Raw genomic sequence first — 22430 nt, 5'->3', positions numbered from 1 at the left:
TGCTGGTGAACACAGCAGGCCAGGCAGCATCTCTGGGAAGAGGTGCAGTCGACGTTTCAGGCCGAGACCCTTCGTCAGGACTAACTGAAGGAAGAGTGAGTAAGGGATTTGAAAGTTGGAGGGGGAGGGGGAGATCCAAAATGATAGGAGAAGACAGGAGGGGGAGGGATGGAGCCAAGAACTGGACAGGTGATAGGCAAAAGGGATACGAGAAGATCATGGGGCAGGAGGTCCGGGAAGAAAGGGAGCGGGGGGGACCCAAAGGATGGGCAAGGGGTATATTCAGAGGGACAGAGGGAGAAAAAGGAAAGTGAGAGAAAGAATGTGTGTATAAAAATAAGTAACAGATGGGGTACGAGGGGGAGGTGGGGCATTAGCGGAAGTTAGAGAAGTCGATGTTCATGCCATCAGGTTGGAGGCTACCCAGACGGAATATAAGATCCCACCGTCAGCTCCTGGGCCCTCAGGGGCTCCATCTTCCTCTCACCCCAACCAGCCCCTCTCCACTGACACCCCCAGCCTCCCCCCCTCCCCCCTCTGATCCGAGCTCTCAAGATTCCAGCCTTGAACTCCAGGCCGGGTCTTTATGTGCTGCTATTGTGACTCCCGTCTCCCCTTCCCCCACCAATACTCTGCAATCCCATCTCCTTCAGATCCCATCGTCAGCTCCTGGGTCCTCAGAGGCTCCATCTTCCTCTCACCCCAACCATCCCCTCTCCATTGACACCCCCAGCCTCCCCCCTCCCCCCTCTGATCCCAGCTCTCATCCGTGCCGGGTCTTTACCATCCCCTTCGACCTTCAACTGTCGGAGGCAGAGCGCTCTGTCCTCAGTAAGGGCCTCACCTTTGTCCCCCTTCACCCACACCTCAGCAAGTTCCGTGTTTGCCATGTTGCGGAACTTTTCTTCCGCCATCTCCGTCTCCGAGCCTACTTCTTCGGCAAGGACTCTTCCACCCCCACCGATGACCCTTTCTCCCGTGTTCAACCCTCCTCTTCTTCATGGACACCCCGCTCTGGTCTTCTGCCTGCTCTGGATCTCTTTATTGCTAACTGCCGACGGGACATCAACTGTCTCGACTTCACCGCACCTTGTCCCCATTCCAACTTTACTCTTTCCGAATGCTCTGCTCTCCACTCCCTCCGCACTAATCCTAACCTTATTATTAAACCCGCCGATAAGGGGGGTGCTGTTGTAGTCTGGCATACTGACCTCTACCTTGCCGAGGCACAGCGACAACTCGCGGATACCTCCTCTTATTTACCCCTTGATCGTGACCCCACTAAGGAGCACCAGGCCATTGTCTCCCACACCATCACTGACTTTATCTGCTCAGGGGATCTCCCATCCACTGCTACCAACCTTATAGTTCACACACCTCGCACTTCCCATTTCGACCTCCTACCCAAGATCCACAAACCTGCCTGTCCTGGCCGACCTATTGTCTCAGCTTGCTCCTGCCCCATGGAACTCGTTTCTGCATACCTGAACACGGTTTTATCTCCCCTTGTTCAATCCCTTCCTACCTATGTTCGTGACACTTCTCACGCTCTCAAACTTTTCGATGATTTTAAGTTCCCTGGCCCCCACCGCTTTATTTTCACCATGGATGTCCAGTCCTTATATACTTCCATCCCCCATCAGGAAGGTCTCAAAGCTCTACGCTTTTTGGATTCCAGACCTAATCAGTTCCCCTCTACCACCACTCTGCTCCGTCTAGCGGAATTAGTCCTTACTCTTAATAATTTCTCCTTTGGCTCCTCCCACTTCCTCCAAACTAAAGGTGTAGCTATGGGCACCCGTATGGGTCCTAGCTATGCCTGCCTTTTTGTTGGCTTTGTGGAACAATATGTTCCGTGCCTATTCTGGTATCTGTCCCCCACTTTTCCTTCACTACATCGACGACTGTATTCGCGCTGCTTCCTGCACACATGCAGAGCTTGTTGATTTTATTAATTTTGCCTCCAACTTTCACCCTGCCTTCAAGTTTACCTGGTCCATTTCCAACACCTCCCTCCCCTTTCTAGATCTTTCTGTCTCTGTCTCTGGAGACAGCTTATCCACTGATGTCTACTATAAGCCTACTGACTCTCACAGCTATCTGGATTATTCCTCTTCTCACCCTGTCTCTTGCAAAAACGCCATCCCCTTCTTGCAATTCCTCCGTCTCCACCGCATCTGCTCTCAGGATGAGGCTTTTCATTCTAGGACGAGGGAGATATCTTCCTTTTTTAAAGAAAGGGGCTTCCCTTCCTCCACTATCAACTCTGCTCTTAAACGCATCTCCCCCATTTCACGTACATCTGCTCTCACTCCATCCTCCCACCACCCCACTAGGAATAGGGTTCCCCTGGTCCTCACCTACCACCCTACCAGCCTCCGGGTCCAACATATTATTCTCCGTAACTTCTCCGCCAACATATTATTCTCCGCCACCTCCAACAGGATCCCAGTACTAAGCACATCTTTCCCTACCCCCCTCTCTCTGCATTCCGCAGGGATCGCTCCCTACGTGACTCCCTTGTCCATTCGTCCCCCCCATCCCTCCTCACTGATCTCCCTCCTGGCACTTATCCGTGTAAGCGGCACAAGTGCTACACATGCCCTTACACTTCCTCCCTTACCACCATTCAGGGCCCCAAACAGTCCTTCCAGGTGAGGCAACACTTCACCTCTGATTCGGCTGGGGTGATATACTGCATCCGGTGCTCCCGATGTGGCTTTTTATATATTGGCGAGACCCGACGCAGACTGGGAGACTGCTTTGCTGAACACCTACGCTCTGTCCGCCAGAGAAAGCAGGATCTCCCAGTGGCCACACATTTTAATTCCACATCCCATTCCCATTCTGACTTGTCTATCCACGGCCTCCTCTACTGTAAAGATGAAGCCACACTCAGGTTGGAGGAACAACACCTTATATTCCGTCTGGGTAGCCTCCAACCTGATGGCATGAACATCGACTTCTCTAACTTCCGCTAATGCCCCACCTCCCCCTCGTACCCCATCTGTTACTTATTTTTGTACACACATTCTTTCTCTCACTCTCCTTTTTCTCCCTCTGTCCCTCTGAATATACCCCTTGCCCATCCTCTGGGTCCCCCCCCCTTGTCTTTCTTCCCGGACCTCCTGTCCCATGATCCTCTCATATCCCTTTTGCCTATCACCTGTCCAGCTCTTGGCTCCATCCCTCCCCCTCCTGTCTTCTCCTATCATTTTGGATCTCCCCCTCCCCCTCCAACTTTCAAATCCCTTACTCACTCTTCCTTCAGTTAGTCCTGACGAAGGGTCTCGGCCTGAAACGTCGACTGTACCTCTTCCTACAGATGCTGCCTGGCCTGCTGCGTTCACCAACAACTTTGATGTGTGTTGCTTGAATTTCCAGCATCTGCAGAATTCCTGTTGTTTCCATTTATTCATTGGTTTGTTTGCCAATTACATTCTTAATCTCTAAGTATTGCCCCATTGACAATGGACCACTTTTGATCAAAGAACTTTAGTTTAAATTAAATCCATCCTGAACATTTTATACATTTTTTTTGTTTTTATGTAGAGATACAGCACAATAGTAGGCCCTTCTGGCCCAGTGATCTGTGCTACCCAATTATATTCGTGACCAATTAACCTACTAACCTGTATGCCTTTGTGAAGTGGGGGGAAACCAGGGCACCCAGAGGAAGCCCACTAACTATAGACTTCAGCGAGATTGTTCGCTGGCACTGTCGTAGCTACACTAACTACCATACTGCCCTGCTGCCCCATTATCTGCTTTACGAGAAGCAATCCTGACTTTTATTTGTTCTTTTATCAGCCAGCCTCTCAAGCCCTCTAGTGTTGGTAACATCCCCGTGAACCTTTTCTGCACTCTTTCCAGTTCATCCAAGTCTTTCCTATAACATGATGTCCCAAACAGTACACAGTACACCAAGAGCGGCCCCACCAACAACTCTCAGCTCGAAACATCAACTCTCTATTTGTTTCCATAGATACAGCCTGACCTACTGAGTTCCTCCAGCACTGTGTGTGTGTGTGTGTGTTGCTAGTAATTTATGAAGTTTGATTGCCTTGCTTTGGTCCACTGTTACTCGGTTTGCATTGAATGTGTAGTTTCTTTTCTGCATCTATCTTGCACTGGGAAGCTGACAGTCATGTCTCTTTTGTTCAGGTTCCTGCTGCAGCTGGTGGGCATCCTCCTGGAGGATATTGTGAACAAGCAGCTGAGGGTGGATATGAGTGAACAGCAGCATTCCTTTTACTGCCAGCAGGTTGGCACACTGCTGATGTGCTTAATCCACATCTTCAAATCAGGTAATGAGCAGCCAATCCTTCCTGAACATATGGAAACGTGTGAAATTGTCAGCATAAATTCGCAGTTCCAGTAATGACAAATATTTAGCCTGATGGTTTTAAGTCCATTAACATAGGAAAAGAAGTAGGCCATTTGGTCTGCTTTGCCATTTGATTATGGCTAATTTATTATCCCTTTCAACCCCATTCTCCTGCCCACAACCTTTTGAGGTACTTACCAATTAAGTACCTATCAATCACTCCTTAAAATATACCTAATGACTTGGCCGCCTCAGCTGTCTGGGGCATTGAATTCCACAGATTCACCATTCTCTGGCTAAAGAAATTCCCCCTCATATCTGTTCTAAAGGGATGTTCTATTTTGAGGCTGTGTCTCCTGGCCCTAGATTCTCCCACAATTGGAAACATCCTCTCAACATCCTCTCCACATCCACTCTATCTAAGACCTTTCAATCTTCATCTGTTTTCAGTGGGATCCCCCCCTTACTCTTCTAATTTCCAACGAGTACTGGCCCAAAACCTTCAAACACTCATACATCAACTCTTTCATTCCTAGGACCATTCTTGTGAACCCTCTCTAGATCCCCTCCAAAGCCAGCACATTCTTTCTTAGATGTGGGGCCCAAAATTTCCCACAGTACTCCGCATGTGGTCTGACTAATGCCTTATAAAGCCTCAGCATCATCTTGAACCATCATGCAGAAGCATGCACCTCAAGGAGGTGATTTCACCTGTTTAAACTTCAACTGGATTTACTACATTACTGTTCCAGTTGTAATAGCTGCTTGGGTTTTAATGTCTCATTTGAAAGGTGAACTACAGGTGCTGCTGTAGTCTGAAATCTGTGGATTTGGGCCCTGCTTAACAGACTCAAATGTAGGCTGACATTTCCTGTCCAATCCTGGCAGAGTACTCCATCATTGAATCATACAATCATACAGTTTGGGAACAGGTTTTCCAACGCAACTCATCCATGCTAACCAATGTGCATCCTTCCACTATTAACCTCCTTGCCCACACTTGGTTCAATAGTCCCTTATGCGTAAGCCACGGGTTCCCAACGAACGTTTTTTTTATGCCACGGACCCACTATTATTAACCAAGGGGTCGGTGGACCCCAGGTGTGGAACTTCCTGGTCTAAGCAGTTCAAATGTCATCAGCACATCTGTTCCAGGTATTTGCCACTCTCCGGGTAAAGAAGGCCTCCCTCATATCCGCTCTGAATCTCTTCCCACTTGTCCCAAAGCTGTGTCCACTAGTTTTATCTAACTGCTGGGGAAACGCTTCCTGCAATCTCTCTATATCTCATAAATTTAAATCATGTCCCCTTTTAACCATGGAGAAATGATTTACCTTCACCATTCTCTCTCCATAAACTCGGCTGCTTCATCCCAGGCAACATCCTGCTGAATCTCCTCTGCATTCTCTCTAGCGTCCAGTGCTATCATATCCTTCCTGTAGCTTGGTAACCAGACTTCTAAGCAGTACCCCAGCTGAAGTCTGAACAATGTTTTTAAAAGTTGGAGTGTCTACTTCTGAATAGTGCGAACTTTTACACCACCGTGCCGTCCTTCTACAAGAATGCAGTGATTTCACTTCTCAAAGTACTTCAATTGGCTGTGAAGTGAAAGGAGTAGCATAGAAATTCCAGGTTTCTCTTTCAGGAATGTTTAGAAGGATCACTGCTGCTGCCACGAAGTTGATTATGGGGAATGGCTGTGATGGGAGCTTCTACACACTGGAGACCTTGAACAACTTGGTTCAGACCATCATCCCCACTCATCCATCTCTTGTGTTACTTTGGTGCCAGATTTTGCTGCTCGTTAACTACACAAACTACAGCTGGTGGTCAGAGGTGCATCAGACACCAAAGTAAGTGAAGGAAACAACAGGTTTATTTTTAAGTTTGTTTTTAGAGATGCAGTGCAGAACAATTTACAATGAACAATTAATATACTACTGGTACGTCTTTTAAACTGCGGGGGGAACCCCACACACTGACAGGAAGAGCGTGCAGAGGACACCGGAATTGAACTCCGAACTGCGGCACCCAAGCTGTAATAGCATCGCGCTAACAGCTCCACTACCATGGCGCCCCTGCGGTACCTCCTGTTAGGTCTCTGATTCACATTGTGCAGTACAGAAACTGTTTGCTGCACTGAATTACGATTGGGTGTGAAAAGTCCGAGTATTGTAGGAATAAGGTGGATGGATTTTACAATGGGAGAGGCCTGCAGGTGGTGAAATGTCTGAATTTTCAGCTGCCTGAACTTTGAGCTTTGGAATTCCTTTTGAAGGTTCTTCACCTTTCTTTGTCTCCTTTAGCATACAGGAAAATTAATGTGTTATAGTTTATTGTTTTCTAGAATCATAGAGACTACAGCACAGAAATAAGTACTTCAGTCCTTCTAGTCTGTATTAAATTGTTACTGTCTCGTCCCATCGACCAGCACCTGGAACATAACTCTCCATACCCTTCCCATCCATGTACTGCATTATGCAGTGAAATTCCTTGCTTTTTATGAAGCTTTAAGAATAAGCAATATAGAAAAAAGATTGTGGATTAAATGCTGTCAGATAGGTTGGGCATCTTCGTTGCCATGGCCCAGCTGGACAGAAGGGCCTGTGTCTGTGGTAAATGACTCTGAGACATTGTTACAATAAATACAGAGAGCACAGAAATAACACTGGTACAAAGTAAAGTAGCGCAAAAAGAAATTTAATTATGAAAGAGGTAGAGTTCAGGGTCGGAGAACATGGCAGCACCACTGGGAAAGGGAGTGAAAGGTGATTGGTTCAGAAGTTGATAGCGGTGGGGAAGAAGTTGTTCCTGAGTCTGGTCATCAGGGCTTTCAAGCCCCTGTATCATCTTCTAAATGGTAGAATAGAGAAATCACATGATTCAGCATGTCCTTTGGCTAGCCATGTCGTTTTCAGTCCATAATTTTCCTTGTGTCATTTTGCAATGTTAAAGGCACAATATAAAACAATTCTTCTTCAGGCCTTTCCCTCTTTCGCCTGTCACCTCCCAACTTCTCACTTAATCCCCCCCACATCCTCCAGCCATTCACCTTCCCCCTCATCTAGCTTCACCTATCACCTGCCAGTGTGTACTCCTCCCTCTCCCTCCACCTTATTCTGGTTTCTGCCCCCTTCCTTCCCAGTTACGATGAAGGATCTCAGCCTGAAGCATCGATGTTTGTTCCTCTCCATTGATGCTGCCTGACCTGCTGAGTTCCTCCAGCATTTTGTATGTGTTGCAGTGTTGTCGGGGGTTAGCGAATATTTCAGCCAGCACAAAAGCAACGCTGGTGCTAAGTATAGTTGCGGAGTGGAGAAGGCAGTGCTGTGGGGATAACATCACCTCTATCCAGCATGACATCTTTGGACCATGTTGTCATTTTCTCTTGTTCAGGTCCACCCTCTTCCCCATCTGCCCAGGGAATTCTTGAATAATTGTGTATTCTTGTTTCCTTGCCACATAATTTATTACGTAGAAGAAAAACAGTTTTTGGTATTCACAGCCTGAACTTCTGCTTTGTAGAGGGGTTTCATTTTGGAAGGAAAATAAACAAGTCCTGATGAAGGGCTTTGGCTTAAAACATTGGGTGTTTATTTCCCTGCATAGATGCTGGAATTCCTCCAGCATTTGGTGTGTGTTACTCTGGATTTCAAGCATCGGCAGAATCTCTTTTGATTATGACATTTCTTCTCTTATTTCCTCAAACACAGGAGACACAGCTTGTCTAGTACGAAGCTGCTGAGCCCTCAGATATCTGAAAATGGAGATTCCAAATCTCTTTCAAAATTGGGCATGTGCAATAGGGAAATTGTTCGAAGAGGAGCTCTCATTCTTTTCTGCGATTATGTGGTAAGGTTATTTAAAACCTCTTACGAAGAAATGAAATATTAATGAACATATTCAGAGAAACTGCACTGCATTCACAGAATTCAGATCACTTTTTTGTGGTTCCTGTTCTAATGGCATAAAGCACGGAACCAGAAAAGGGGAACAAATTCGTTTTTTACAAGCTGGAGGAGCCATGTATCTATTTTCTGTTTGTCTGTATTGGATTTTGTGCTGCATGTTTTATTATGGGTTATGGTACTTTGTCACGTGGGTTTGGGTTTGGTAGAAGTAAATGAGTATAGTTACATATTCAGACTTTACCCTCGTTAGTTTAGTTTGCGATAGACTGATCATGGATTGGATTTTTTTGTTACCTGGTTATTACGCTAATTTTGTTACTACTGATATCGTTAATCTATACACAAGATCGTTCATCTTTGCTGGTTTCGTAATAAAGAATCAAATGTACTTTTTTCAACTTAGAATTCAGTTATTTGAAAGCAGATCACACAGTGTCAGTTTCCTCACTCAGTCTCTCAGTGGTTTTCAAGTAGATGCTACACAAGCGTAACTTGTATAAAATCTGGTGTTTCTTTTTTGTCCGTGTGCTGGTTAGGTACAAGAACAGGGTTAAGCTGTTGGACTTCCATTGAAGTACTCCATTGTTCCATAGTCTTTCATGTCAGTATTACACCACTACAGTGGGCCATTGGTTGTCCTACAGTTGCTCTGCCAGGTTTTGGTTTGTATAGATCAGGGGTCCCCAACCTTTTTTGCAACGCGGACCAGTTTATTATTGACAATATTCTTGCGGACCTGCCGACCCGGGGGTGGGGGGGTGGGGGGGCGTGGTAGGGTTGCCAATGGACAAGAGTCGCAGTCAAATACGTTGTTTTTACCCCGAGAAAGATTACAATGACCGTAAAGCCTTGCGCGGGCACCAGTTCGCATGCGTGTATGTGCCGATTTTTTTCCGCAAATCGTTTTTGGCGATTCTGTTCGGGGGGGGGTGTTAATTACAACTGGAATATAGGTGATAAGTGGCTAATACACTCAATTTTGTTTCTAAAAGGGTTTACCTAACGAATTTAATATTAAACACACAGCGCATATTTTCCTCGCATGAATATAGTGATAAGTCAATTATCAGGGGAGGACAGGGGAGCTTGAAGTAAGTGTTGAACAAACTTCCAGTATACAGTAGAAGTGGTAGAGGCAGGTGCGATGTTATCATTTAAAGAAAGATTGGATAGGTATATGGACAGGAAAGGAATGGAGGGTTATGGGCTGAGTGCAGGTTGGTGGGACTAGGTGAGGGTAGTGTTCGGCACGGACTAGAAGGGCAGAGATGGCCTGTTTCCGTGCTGTAATTGTTATATGGTTATATAAGTCACTTATAAGTCAATAGCATCATAACATTTTAAGTAACATTTGGATATTAAACACACAGCACATATTTTCCCCGTATGAACATATAAAATCATTGCAACACACCAATATCACTGAATCAGTGGGAGCCCTGGGCTTGTTTCCCTGCAACAAGACGGTCCCATTGAGGGGTGATGGGAGACAACGATTCTCGAAGGAGGTTCCTTATGTCCAGTCTATTCCGCAATTTAGTTTTCGTTGCATTCATTGCAGAGATATGTTGGAAATGAAAGCAACGTTTTCAGTGCTTTCGTGGCTGTCTCAGGATATTTAGCCTTGACTTTGATCCAGAATGCCGGCAGAGATGTTATGTCAAACATACTTTTCAGCCCGCCATCATTTGCAAGCTCAAGGAGTTGATCTTCTTCCCGCACTGACATGGATGACGCGTGTGTTCAAGCTCAACAGAGGGTGTGACAGGGAATGAGGAAAGGCGCAGCTGACTCATATCGCCAAATCATATCGTCCCCCTCGCGGCCCGGTAGCACATGCTTTGCAGCCTGGTGGTTGGGGACTGCTGGTATAGATGTCCCAGCATATTATTTATAGTTCTCTGATCGCCTCTTGTGTCCTGTGGCTGGTTTAAATGTAGGCACTTTGCATATTTCGCACCACTTTATTTAGTTATAATAATTATTTCTTATAATCCTAGTTTCTTGGCCTTTCTGTTTAACTGTTAGTAGGAACAGAAGTGAATCAATTACATCCTGATTATTATACTGACAAATTATTTCAGAAAATCAGTTTGAGCCAAAGATTGAGTGATGAAACTGGGCAGCACAGTAGTGTAGTGGTTAGTGTCATGATATTACAGAGTAAGCGACCTGGCTTGCAGACATGCTCTTAGTAAGGAGTTTGTTCATTCTCATCATGACCCTGTGGGTTTCCTCTGGGTGCTCCAGTTTCCTCCCACATTCCAAAGATATAGTGGTTAGTAGGTTAATTGGGGGCATGGGTGTAATTAGACAATGTGGGTCAAATGAGCTAGAAGATCCTGTTTCCATGCTGGGTCTCTGAATAATTAATAAATCTATACAAATACTGATTTCTGCCTTTTGTTGTTACAGTGTCAAAATCTCCACGATTCAGAGCACTTGACTTGGCTGATTGTCAATCATGTTCAAGATCTCATCAATCTTTCTCATGAGCCACCGGTGCAAGACTTCATCAGTGCTATTCATCGTAATTCTGCTGCCAGTGGGCTTTTCATTCAAGCTATCCAGTCTCGGTGTGACAATCTTGCGACAGTAAGTGGGATCTTCCCTCAGATATGCAAGGTCAATTACTCAGCCGCTCAATTGGGGAGATTGGTTTTGGGGTACTGGGCAGCTAAGCTGTTCTCACCAAGGAAGAGCTGATTTAGGTTCTTTGTTTGCCGTAGGCTCGTCGAACTGGATTCAGTTTGTGGTTGCAGCACTGATGGATTTAAAGCTCTTTGGCCAAATGAGCAATACTGGCCATTGTCGCTATCATTTCTGTACTAATCCCATTTTCATTCACCCCATTCAAGTCTGAATCAGGTTTATTACAATCATCTTATGGCATGAAATGTGTTGTTTTGTGTCATCTGTACAGTTCAAAGACAAAAAATTGCTTTAACTTACAAAATAAGCAATTCAAAAGAATCAATAATGAGGTATTCATGTGCTGTTGAGAAATCTGGTGACTGAGAGGAAGAAGCTGTTCCTGAATTGAACCCCTCCAGTTCTGTCACTTCCCTATGCGGTCATGACAATTTACAGTCAGCACCTAATTTGCCAGCTGTGGGATGTGGGAGGAAACTGGGGCACATGGAGCAAACCAGTGCTGTCACCACAGAATGTGCAATCTCCATGTAGACAGCACCAGAGGCCGGGACTAAACTTGGGCTGTTGGAGGTGATGCAGCCCAACTAGCCTTTGTACTGTGTCATCCCAGAGTGGAGGAGAGAGGTCATAAGCAATTGATACTTACACATGTCACCTTATGCAACCTCAGTGGGTCTAAAGCACTCTATAACCCATGAAGTATTAGTGTGGTCTCTGGTCTGATGTAGAAGAATGTAAGGACATGCTTCTCTTCAGCTGATGCTGATAACAAGACCACCAAGGTCTTCAAATTTCAAAGCAAATTTACTACCAAAGTACATATATGTTGTCGTATGCTACCTTGAGTTTAATTGTCATTCAACCATATACCTGAATACGACCAAATGAAACAGCATTCTTCCACGGCCAAGGTGCAAAGCACGGTACTAACAGCGCACACAGCACGTATAGTTGTGATATCATGTATAGTTTTTGCAGGCACTTACTGGAAAAATAGAGAACTACAATAGAATCTACAAAAAAACATAAGCAAAGGCTAACAACCAAGGTGCAAAAGGAGACAAACTGCAAATTAAAAAAATAAGAAGAAGAACATGAGTTGTAAAAAAAAAACACAAAAGTCCTCTGTATTATTACCACATATCAGCCTTGGGCTGTGAGTGTTGTGATTAGTCCTTGGAGATGTGCCTTGCAATATTTAACCAAGGTACCGGGGGTGCTGGAAATACAAAATAAAAATGAATGCTCAGCAAGTCAGGCAGCATCAGTGAGGATTAATATCCCTGTGGGTCTAATAGGGAGCTTGCAGCTGCCAGTGAGTGAACAGCTTTTAAACATTACTCATGATCACGTATTTAAAAGTTGTTCTAAAGGATTATAATTTAATGTTGAAAATGAATGTAATTAAAATGTTGGTTAAGCAAAAGCATTAAGGTGAAATATATATATTTAAGCACCCTTTTTTTTAAAAAGATAAGTGGTATGGTAGTGTAGCAGTTAGTGTAACACTTTTCAGTGCCAGTGATCAGGATTCAGTTCCTGCCGCTGTCTGTAATGAGTTTGTATGTTCTGTGACTGCGTGGGTTTCCTGCGGGTGTTCCCAGTTTCCTCCCACATTCTAAAGATGTATGGGTTAGTAAGTTGTGAGTGTGTTATGTTGGTGCCGGCGGCATGCGATAGTTACAGGCTGCCCCCAGCACATCCTTGGACTGTGTTGGTCGTTGATGCCAACGATGCATTTCACCATATGTTTTGAAGTACGTGTGACAAATCTAAACTTTCTCTGTAACTTTTCAGTTAAGGTCAGTGGCTCCATTTAAACCAATGTGACAGCTGTATATGTTCCAGTATTGTCTGCATTAAGATGTTCTCTCCCTTTCTCCCAGCCAACCATGTTAAAGAAGACTTTGCAGTGCTTGGAGGGAATCCATCTCAGCCAGTCGGGTGCAGTCTTGATGCTGTACATCGACAAGCTCATCAGTACTCCCTTCCGAGTGCTGGCACGAATGGTGGACACGCTGGCTTGCCGTCGAGTGGAGATGCTTTTGGCTGAAAGTTTGCAGGTAAAAAAAGCTTAGAACTTCATCTTCGATCATGACATGTTGAGTACAGGAGTTGGGATGTTATGTTGAAATTGTATAAGATGGTGAGGCTGAATTTGAAGTATATTGTGCAGCTATGGTCACCTACCTGCAGGAAAGATATAAATAAGATTGAGAGAGCTTTGTTTTATGAAGAGAAATTTACCTGAAGTTCTCTTTATGACCCTATCTACCTGTGACGCCACTTTCAAGAAATTATGGTTCTGTATTTCCATATCCCTTTGATCTGTCACATTCCTCACTGCCCTGCTGTTCGCTGTGTTGGTCCTACTCTGGTTTATCCTCCTGAGCCACTTGTCTGCATTAAATTCCATCAGCCATTTTTCAAACTGGTCCCGTTCTTGCTGCAAGCTTTGATAGCTTTCCTTGCTGAACACTATGCCCCCTCCAATCTTGGTGTCCTCGGTACATTTGCTGATCCAGTTTGCCACTTTATTGTCCAGATCATTGATATAGATGACTGGCTGCATCACTGTCTGGTCTGGAGGGGCTACTGCTCAGAACCGAAAAAAGCTGTAGAAGGTTGTAAATCTACTCAGCTCCATCTTGGGCACTAGACTACAAAGTACCCAGGACATCTTCAGGGAGCAGTGTCTCAGAAAGGCAGCGTCCATTATTAAGGACCTCCAGCACCCAGGGCATGCCCTTTTCTCACTGTTACCATCAGGTAGGAGATAGAGAAGCCTGAAGGCGCACACTCAGCGATTCAGGAACAGCTTCTTCCCCTCTGCCATCCAATTCCTAAATGGACATTGAAGCTTTGGACACTACCTCACATTTTTTAATATGCAGTATTTCTGTTTTTGCACATTTTAAAAAATCTATTCAATATATGTGAATGATTTACTTGTTTATTATGTTTTATTTTATTTATTATTATTATTTTTTGCTCTCTCTGCTAGATGATGTATTGCATTGAACAGCTGCTGCTCAGTTAACAAATTTCACGTCACATGCCAGTGGTAATAATTCTGATTCTGAAGCAATAACAGCACCAATCCCACTGGCACAGCACTAGTCACGGGCCTCCAGTTAGGGAGGCAATCATCTACTATCACACTCTGGCTTCTGCTAAGTCAGTGTTGAATTCAATTTACTACTTCGTCCTGAAATCTGAAATAAGGATAGAAAATGGTGGAAAGACTCAGCTGGTCAGGCAGCATCTGTGGAAATTAGCTTGTGGCGAATGGGACTTGAATTAGTTGTACCTTGGGATAAGCTAAATTTTCAGAGGGTGGATAGTAGGAAACGGAATGGAGCTTCAGAATAGTCTGCAGATTGAGTCAAGAGATCTAAAAATTGAGGACCCTGACCAACAATCCCACCATCTCTTTAACCCACTGCCGTCAGGAAGGAGGTACAGGAGCATCAGAACTAGCACTGCTAGACTTGGTTACAGCCTCTTCCCCCAGGGTGTGAGACTAATAAGTACCCTGCCACCACTGAGGTCTCATCACTACAGCAGCCTGTTTACAGTTTACCTCTACTGCCTACTATGTGCACTTTGAATTGCATTTTTATTTACTTATTTGTGGTATTTTTTATGTGCTGTATATGTGAGATATGCTTTGTGGGGGCACCGTGGTCCAGAGCGATGCCGTTTTGTTTGCTTGTATGGTCTGATGACAATAAACTTGAACTTGGAAAAATCCAGTCCACTACAACCACTGGCCCACTTTCATCAAGTGATATTTGTGTATCATTTTGTGCTTCTGTGTTGGTTTTCTTATGAATACTTCTTGTCTCCATCTAGAATAGTGTTGCCCAAGTGCCACTTGAAGAGTTGGAAAGGATTCAGCGTTACCTCCAGACCACCTGTCTCGCACAAAGGTAGCATATCTGTCTCGCCAGTTTACGTTGGGGAGGAAGGATAGAAATGCATTACACATTCATGATTAGGCTACCGAGGGAATTTGAAAAAAACTGCTGTGTGTGGACTATGGAGTGATCACCGTGTGGCATTCATTGGACTATTACGTCTAGTTTGGGTGGTATTGGATCTGATATTGTTTGCATGATTTGTGTTCAGTTTTTTCTCCCTCTGCACATTTGGTGTTGGTCTTTTTCTAAATTGGGCTCTTTCAGGTTTCTTGTTGTGTAGCTCCCTGTAAACAGACAAATCTCAAGGTTGTATAATTTGTACTTACTTTGATAATAAATGTACTTGGAACGTTGATATCTGGTCTTAACCTGGATCTTGATTCAAGATTGTTTACTGTCCTTTCCAATATTCAAATGTAAAGGAGAACAAAATAATTGTTACTCTGGATCTAAGCAGTACAAAAAAAAACCCACAATAAATATAAGTACATAAGATAGCTTATATGCATTGATTGTATGTACATAAAGTAATGCTAGATACATAAGATGACTGACAAGAAATGATAAAGTAGTAGTGGTTGGGGATGTGGAGGTGTGGGTTAGTGGCTGGAGGTGTCAATCAGCCTTACTGCTTGGGAAGAATAACTTTTTTATTCTGCTGGTCCTGGCCTGGATACTACATAGCCACCTCCCTGATGGGAGTGGGACACACAGTCCATGAGCAGGGTGGGTGCAATCCTTTATAATGTTACTGGCCCATTTCCAGCACCTTTCTGTGTATATGTTCTTCATGGTAAGTAGGTTAGTTCGGGTGATGGGCGGTTTTGATAGTAAAGCCTTATTTCAGCTTGACTGATTATTTGTTTCCCTGTCTTTCAGACACCAAAGATTATACTCCCTACTGGACAGATTCCGGGCAACCATTGCAGCAGACACAGTTAGTCCGTCTCCAAACTTGACCTCTCACCCGCTGGACGGGGACAGGCTGTCTACCATAGAATCCATCGTTGTGGACAAAGTGAGATATCTTGGGAATGTGACTTCCTTTTGCTTTGGGTTGCATGAAGGGGTGCCACAGTAGGCTAGCAGTAAATGTGGTGCTATTACAGCTCAGTGTTGGCATTTAGAGTTCAGTTCGGGCGTCCTTTAAAACATTTCTATGTTCTGCCTATGAACACATGGATTTCCTCTGGGAGCTTCAGTTTCTCCCCACAGTCCTAAGACAAACCGTTTAGTGGGTTAATTAATCATTGTAAATTGTCCTATGATTAGGCTTGGGTAAAAATAGGTGGGTTGCTGTGCGGTTTGGCTTGCTGGGCTGAGAGGGCATCTCTAAGTAAAAATAAATCCATCTGAATCTGGGAGGGTCCGTTCTGATAGTTAACTGTGAAGTTTAAATATAATGAAAGGGTTCATGAGGTTGTAGGGGTAGACTTTAAATATCATGGTTATCCATCATTCAGGTCCTCACCATCCCTGGACATGTCCTGTGTGCATTAACATCATCGGGGAAGAGTTACAGGAACCACTGTGTTTCAGAACATTTCATGAACGCTGCTTCATTATTTGCCTTTTGCACTATTTATTTATTTTTGTAACTTATACTAATTTTTGTCCTGTACTTCACAGTTGCCAGAGAACAATAAATTTCATTATATATGTCAGTGATAAATAACCTGATTCCAAGCCAGTGCTGAAAGGTCAGTGATAATGGTTATGAACTTAAGATCCTCACAGGAAATAATACATTTGGAGAAATATCTGGTATTCAGGTTTAAAATTGCCCTTGAGTGCTGCCCCATGCTGCAAGCAGAGGTCAGACTTTCTTCCCAGTGCATCAGTCTAGTCCTCATGTCCTTTGTGGAGAGGGAAAGAGATACAGGAATAAAGGCTAATTTATACTTCTGCGTCAAATCGACGCCTTAGGTATGGCGTAGCCGCGAACCCTACGCAGATCTCTACGCCTTAGCCTGACGTGCACCTCTCCCAAAATGTAACTACGCAGACCGCAACAGCTGTGATTGGTCTGCTTGGTAGCATCGCATTTCCTCCTACACTCCAATAGCTTCCCATTGGGCGACTGAAGGGCAGGGAAGGAACTCTGGCTGCAATGCTTTCCATAAAGCTTTACAGACCTCCGAAATTATGGAGGACACATTTCGCTTTTACGAAAAAAGACGCTCGCTTTAAACTTGTTCACCCCAAGAAAGACTACCATGACCATGAAGCCTTGCACGGGCAGGTGTGTGCGCATGGGCGATGTGCCCGAATTGCAGAGCGACACAGACTCACCAACGCACAAGTATAAATGCTCACAATGCGTGTCGGTCACTTGCGTAGGTTACGGCGTCCATTTGATGCACAAGTATAAATCAGCCTTAAGTAATCCCAAGGAGCAGTTATCAGTCTTACAGAATCACTCAGTACAGAAAAAGGCTCTTCAGATTACTATGCCGACTATCCAATACCCTTCAGTACTAACCCTGCTTTTGGTCCATTGACATTACTATTTATATGTGAGAAGACCTGCCTCTATCACTCGTATTAGGCAGTGTGTACTGGGTTGCAACCAGTTTAATATTAAATAAATAATCTTGACTGAAATAGCCACTAAACATCTTGTTCATTTACCCAAACCAATGCCTTCTAGCTTCCAACCATCTACCCTATCTGTGCACTTCAGAATTTTACTTCCAAGTCTCTTTTGAGCCTCTTGATTTAAGAAGTTATTTACTTTAAAAATAACTTTCCAGTATTACAGAATGAGAATCAGTTTTAATATCACTGGCATATGTTGTGAAATTAGTTGTTTTATGGCAGCAGTGCATTGCAAAACATTAAAAAGCTATAAATTACAATAAGAAATATATATTAAAAATATATTAAATTAGTGCAAAAAGAGCAAAAAAAAACATAAAATCAAGAAGTAGGTTTGTGGGTTCATTCAGAAATCTGATGGTGGAGGGGAAGATGCTGTTCCTAAAATGTTAAGTGTGTGTCCTCGGACTGTTGTCCCTCTCCCTTGATGGTAGTATGAGAAGAGAACATTTCCTCGGTGACAGCAGTCCTTACTGATGGATGCCGCCTTCTTGAGCCAATGCCTTTTCATGGTGTCCTGAATGCTGGGGAGGCTAGTGCCCATGATGGAGCTGGCTGAATTTACAACTTCCTGCAGCTTTTTCCAATCCTGTGCAGTGGCCCTTCCTCTGAGGCCTCCATCGGTCAGAGTTGACCATGGATGTTGCGTCTTACCTGTCTAGATACACAACCCTGCGCAGTACGATATGGAGAGCAAGCTGTTGCCCATGTATCAAGCTCCCCCTCTCCACGCAAATGATGAACCCAAAGGAACAGCAGAGACCCATACAGTTTAGTACCAACAGTATCACAGGAGTTGCCAGTCAGCATTGAACTCAATGTAGAACTGCCTTAGGGACTCCAGCTCCAGATTTTTCCCTCGGGGTTTACTCCCGAAGATTTCCCCATGAGTTGATATAGCTGCAAGGCAGCGGAGGATTGAGATCAGAATTTTCTTTCTCCTAGATGAGCTGCCAACCACGGCTGACAATCCCCACCTGCCGGAAGCAACTGATTTTAAGGCGCCAGTAATCTGCCTTTGCCCCTTCCCCAGTCAGTGGAAACTATTCTGACAGGCTTAATAGCTAAGCTACACGTGAATGCCAGGAGCTGTCAGAGGCTATTTGAGGTGAATGCCTTTGAGAGCATTTAATAGATAGTGGGAGCTTGTCCCCATTACCATCCCTCGCTATATAAACTTTAAGGAACCAATATTCTTTAATAACAGATGATAATACAACAAGTTGGAGTGCTCTGTAGAAATTTACGAGTCTTTGGTGATGTCAGTTAACGAACAAGCGTCATAAATTGGGAGAAATAGAGGAGACAGAGCAGTCTCTGTGGTGGTGTTGTATTAACTGTGCTGTCTTGTGTTTTAGGACTGGTATGTGTCACTTACCAAATTCCAATGCTGCAATCACTCAAACACTGCTCTGATGGAATGCACCGAATTACTAGATAAACTTCCAGAAGATGACCTCCATTCTGTCATGACAACCAAGGTAATGGTCATGTGAGGCTGCAAAGGAACAGTATTGGCACTTCATTCCTCTACACCCATTTGCTATCGGAACTGTATTACGACTGAATGCAGTAGATTGTGTACTTGGGTGGTGTCACTAATTGTAGCAACTACAATGCAGGGATACCCTTCAGGAAAGATCAAGAACTGGACTGTAAGCCAAAGGACAGTGATGTGGGAGGAGTCCCCAAAAACTTGGCATAGATCGAGTGGACAGCTAGAGACTTTTTTGCGGAGTGGAAATGGCTAATGCAAAGTCAAAGTAAAGTGTGCAGTGATTTGTTTTCTTGCAGGCATTTACTGGAAAATGAAGAAACACAATAGAGTTTCAATAAAGACTGACAAATAACCAATGTGCAAAACGAGACAATTTATGCAAATAGAGAATAAATAAATCATATAGAGAACACGAGTTGTACAAGGGGCATTACTTTAAGGTGATTGGAAGATGTCAGAGGTAGGGTTTGTTTTTGCACTGAGTGGTGGGTGTGTGGAACTTGTTGCTGGGGTGGTAGTGGAGGCAGATACATTAGAGTTTCTTAGATAGGCACATGGATGTAAGAAAAATGGAAGGCTGTGTGGGAGGGAAAGGTTAGATTGACTTAAGAATAGGTTAAAGAGTTGGCACAACATCATGGGTCAAAGGGCCGTTCTGTGTTCAGAGGATTTCTTGTCTTAGGTGACTGCCAGTGACTATAAATGGCCCTTCATTCAGTACAGTTACTCTCAAGAAGATTTATGGCCTAGGTTTTCCGGCCAACTAGTATGTTAAGTGGTTATTAATGTGTAAAACATCCAGAAAGAGGGTATCTGCATTGGAATCATGGGGCTTCATTCTACGCCAGCCTCGTTTTCCATTAGTAGAATCATTCTGTATCTTTTCTTTGTAGAGATAAGTATAAATATTCTTGCTACAGTTGTTAAATGTTGATAGTTTAATGCTTTGTGCCAATTATGCAATTATTAGCTTAGAGAAATTAAATAGCAGCAGTGAAGGACCACTGCTGTCTCTGTGAGACTAGCTTTAAACATTGTCACCCTTATTGTTCCAGGATTTCAACTTGAACCTTCTAGCACCTTGTTTGGCCTTGGGTTTGCAAGGAATCTGTGCAGACCAGGCAAGTGTGCTGTTCGCAACTGCTCGGAGAGTTACCCTGGACCGAGTGACATTCCATGTTCAGCATCTTCCCAGCAACCATCAAGTGTTCCAAAGCCAGTCTCCTTTGCCCAGTTCTTCCTATTGGAATAAGATTGGTGAGCTTTATGGTAAGATCCGCTGCCTCGACAAATATCAATGATGAGGAGCTACAGAGGACAGAGTAAAGGCATTTTAAAAATATTTAAATTTGGATAGGTACATGGATGGGAGGGATATGGAGGGCTCTGGTGCAGGTGCAGGTCAATGGGACTAGACAGATGGATAGTTTGGTGTGGTCTAGAAGGGACGAACGGCCTTTTCTGTGCTGTCATGTTCTGTGACTGTTATTCTTGACCACAGGACATTCCAAAGCACTTCTGTTTTTGATGTGTGTGACATGGCAAGAGAGAATTCTAGTCATCAGAACCCTAGCAAAGAAGGGATTGTCAGCCAAAATTGGCTCTATATTCTCTGAAGTTCAGCTGAATGAGAAACATAGAAAACCTACAGCACTATACAGGCCCTTCGTCCCACAAAGCTGTACGAACATGTTCTTACCTTAGAAATTACCTAAGGTTTCCTATAGCCCTCTGTTTTTCTGAGCTCCATATACCTGCCCAGGAGTCTCTTAAAAAAAAAACCCTATTGTATCCGCCTCCACCACCATCGCTGGCTGCCTATTCCACATACTCACCACTTTCTGCGTTTTTAAAAAAAAATTACCCCCGACATCTCTGTGCCTGTGAGGTGGTGTATTTAGGTGGAAAAAGTTACATACTATCATAAAATTCTGAAGATCCAGCATATTCAGAAAAGAGTCGCCTGATTAAAATTTCTGCGGTTCTTGAGAGGTGAGCGGTGCCAGAATAGATGTGAGGCTCTCTCCTCTTGTTGAAATTGTCCAGAGCCAAAGTCATAACCTCAAGGTAAAGGGTTGCCTGATCGAAATGAGGAATTTCTTAAGGGTTGTAAATCTTTGGAACTTTGTGCCCAAGAGAGATGTGGCTGCAGCATCTTTAAGTATGTTGTTGTGCAGGGGGAGAGGGAACGTTATAAAACAAATCATATACAGGAGATGAGTGGAAAAACAATTGGAATGCTGATGTTCAAGTTTATTGTCTCACGACTGTACATATATACAACCAAATGAAACAAAGTTCCTCCGGACTGTTGTGCACGTACAAAACATACACAGCACATAAAACAAAATATTACCATAAACAAATTAATAAATATAATTCAAAATACATGTAATATGCAGCACAAGTAAACAGCTCGCTGTCCTAGTGACAAGGCTTTGGTGTGACAGGGTATTCAGTAGTGTCTCAGCCTGGGGGCAAGAAGCTATTACCCCCTCCGGCAGTCCTAGTCCTGATGCTGCCGTGCTTCCTTCCTGTCGGTAGTAGGTCAAAGAGACTTTGAGATGGGTGGTAGAGATCCTCAACATTTTGTTCTCTGGTCTGACAGCTACTGCAAATTGAATACAGATTATTTTATTGTAATGGCTGAGTTTCAACCCTGAACATTTATTGAATATGTTTATTTTGCAGGAGACATGCTGTTCTATCATTCTGTCATCAGCCTGTGCAGTGCATTGGCCCAGTACCTTCTGTCTCTTCCCAAGTTGCCCCCATCTCTTCAGATTCCTGCTGACAAGGAGGCTGACGTTATCAGTTTCATGGTCTTGTCTTTAGAGGTATGACTGAGTAAAGTTGCAGCTGAAAGTTTATTGGCTCCATCCAATATTGAACTTACTGCTCTTTGTGTAAAATTGCCACCTTTACTCTTTTTTACTTTGAGTGTTTACATCTATATTTTTTTAAAAACTAAGCCATATTCTTTCTCATTCTCCTTTATCAAAACAAATGCCTTGCTGGCCTTGAGACTTCAGTCAAATACAAAATCTTAAACTGACACACGCTAAAGCAGTTAAGTTTTCTTTCCTTTGCATGTTGTATTTTAAGCCTGCAGGGGCTGTGTAATATGTAGTTAGGAGCAGGGAGATGATTTGAGGAGTGGGTTGCATCAATTTGAAAGGCAGCAGCTCTGTTCAGCGATTTTGTCGTTGGTGAAGGAAGCTTTCTTGCCCATTCTCTGTGTCACAGGAAAATGTTCCCTGACCAGCTCTTGCCAATCTGCAACAATGTCATCAGCAAACCTGAGCGGCGGAGGAGCTCAGCAGGTCAGGCAGCTTCAGGTCCTGATTCAGATTCGTTTATTGAAGCATACAGTGAAATGAGTCATTTGTGTTAACAGCCAATGGACCTAAGGATGTGCTGGAGGCAGCCAGCAAGTATCGCCTCACATTCCACCGCCAAAATAGCATACCCACTGTGTTCAGCAGAACAACATAAACAACAAAATTACAACAGCCAAA

At 44.0% G+C, this 22430-nt stretch overlaps 1 protein-coding gene across 5 annotated transcripts in view; it reads left to right on the top strand.

Moving 5' to 3' along the window:
• The window catches only part of htt (huntingtin), a 265277-nt gene that overhangs the window by 185453 nt on the left and 57394 nt on the right, over nt 1-22430 (top strand). For 4 of the 5 annotated variants that reach the window (XM_063049527.1, XM_063049531.1, XM_063049529.1 and 1 more), the window contains 10 exons: nt 4165-4307; nt 5973-6180; nt 8041-8179; nt 10654-10833; nt 12780-12956; nt 14749-14825; nt 15696-15834; nt 18773-18895; nt 19968-20181; nt 21604-21749. In XM_063049527.1, coding sequence (XP_062905597.1) covers nt 4165-4307; nt 5973-6180; nt 8041-8179; nt 10654-10833; nt 12780-12956; nt 14749-14825; nt 15696-15834; nt 18773-18895; nt 19968-20181; nt 21604-21749 — 1546 coding nt within the window. The remainder of the gene's footprint in view (nt 1-4164; nt 4308-5972; nt 6181-8040; nt 8180-10653; nt 10834-12779; nt 12957-14748; nt 14826-15695; nt 15835-18772; nt 18896-19967; nt 20182-21603; nt 21750-22430) is intronic. The other variant, XM_063049530.1, reaches the window with a different exon arrangement.

The sequence above is a fragment of the Mobula hypostoma genome, chromosome 5 (genome assembly GCF_963921235.1).
Source record: "Mobula hypostoma chromosome 5, sMobHyp1.1, whole genome shotgun sequence".
NCBI classification, from domain to species: domain Eukaryota; kingdom Metazoa; phylum Chordata; class Chondrichthyes; order Myliobatiformes; family Myliobatidae; genus Mobula; species Mobula hypostoma.
The sequence above is the reverse complement of the archived record's forward strand: the minus strand, read 5'-3'. Positions and strand labels throughout refer to the sequence as shown.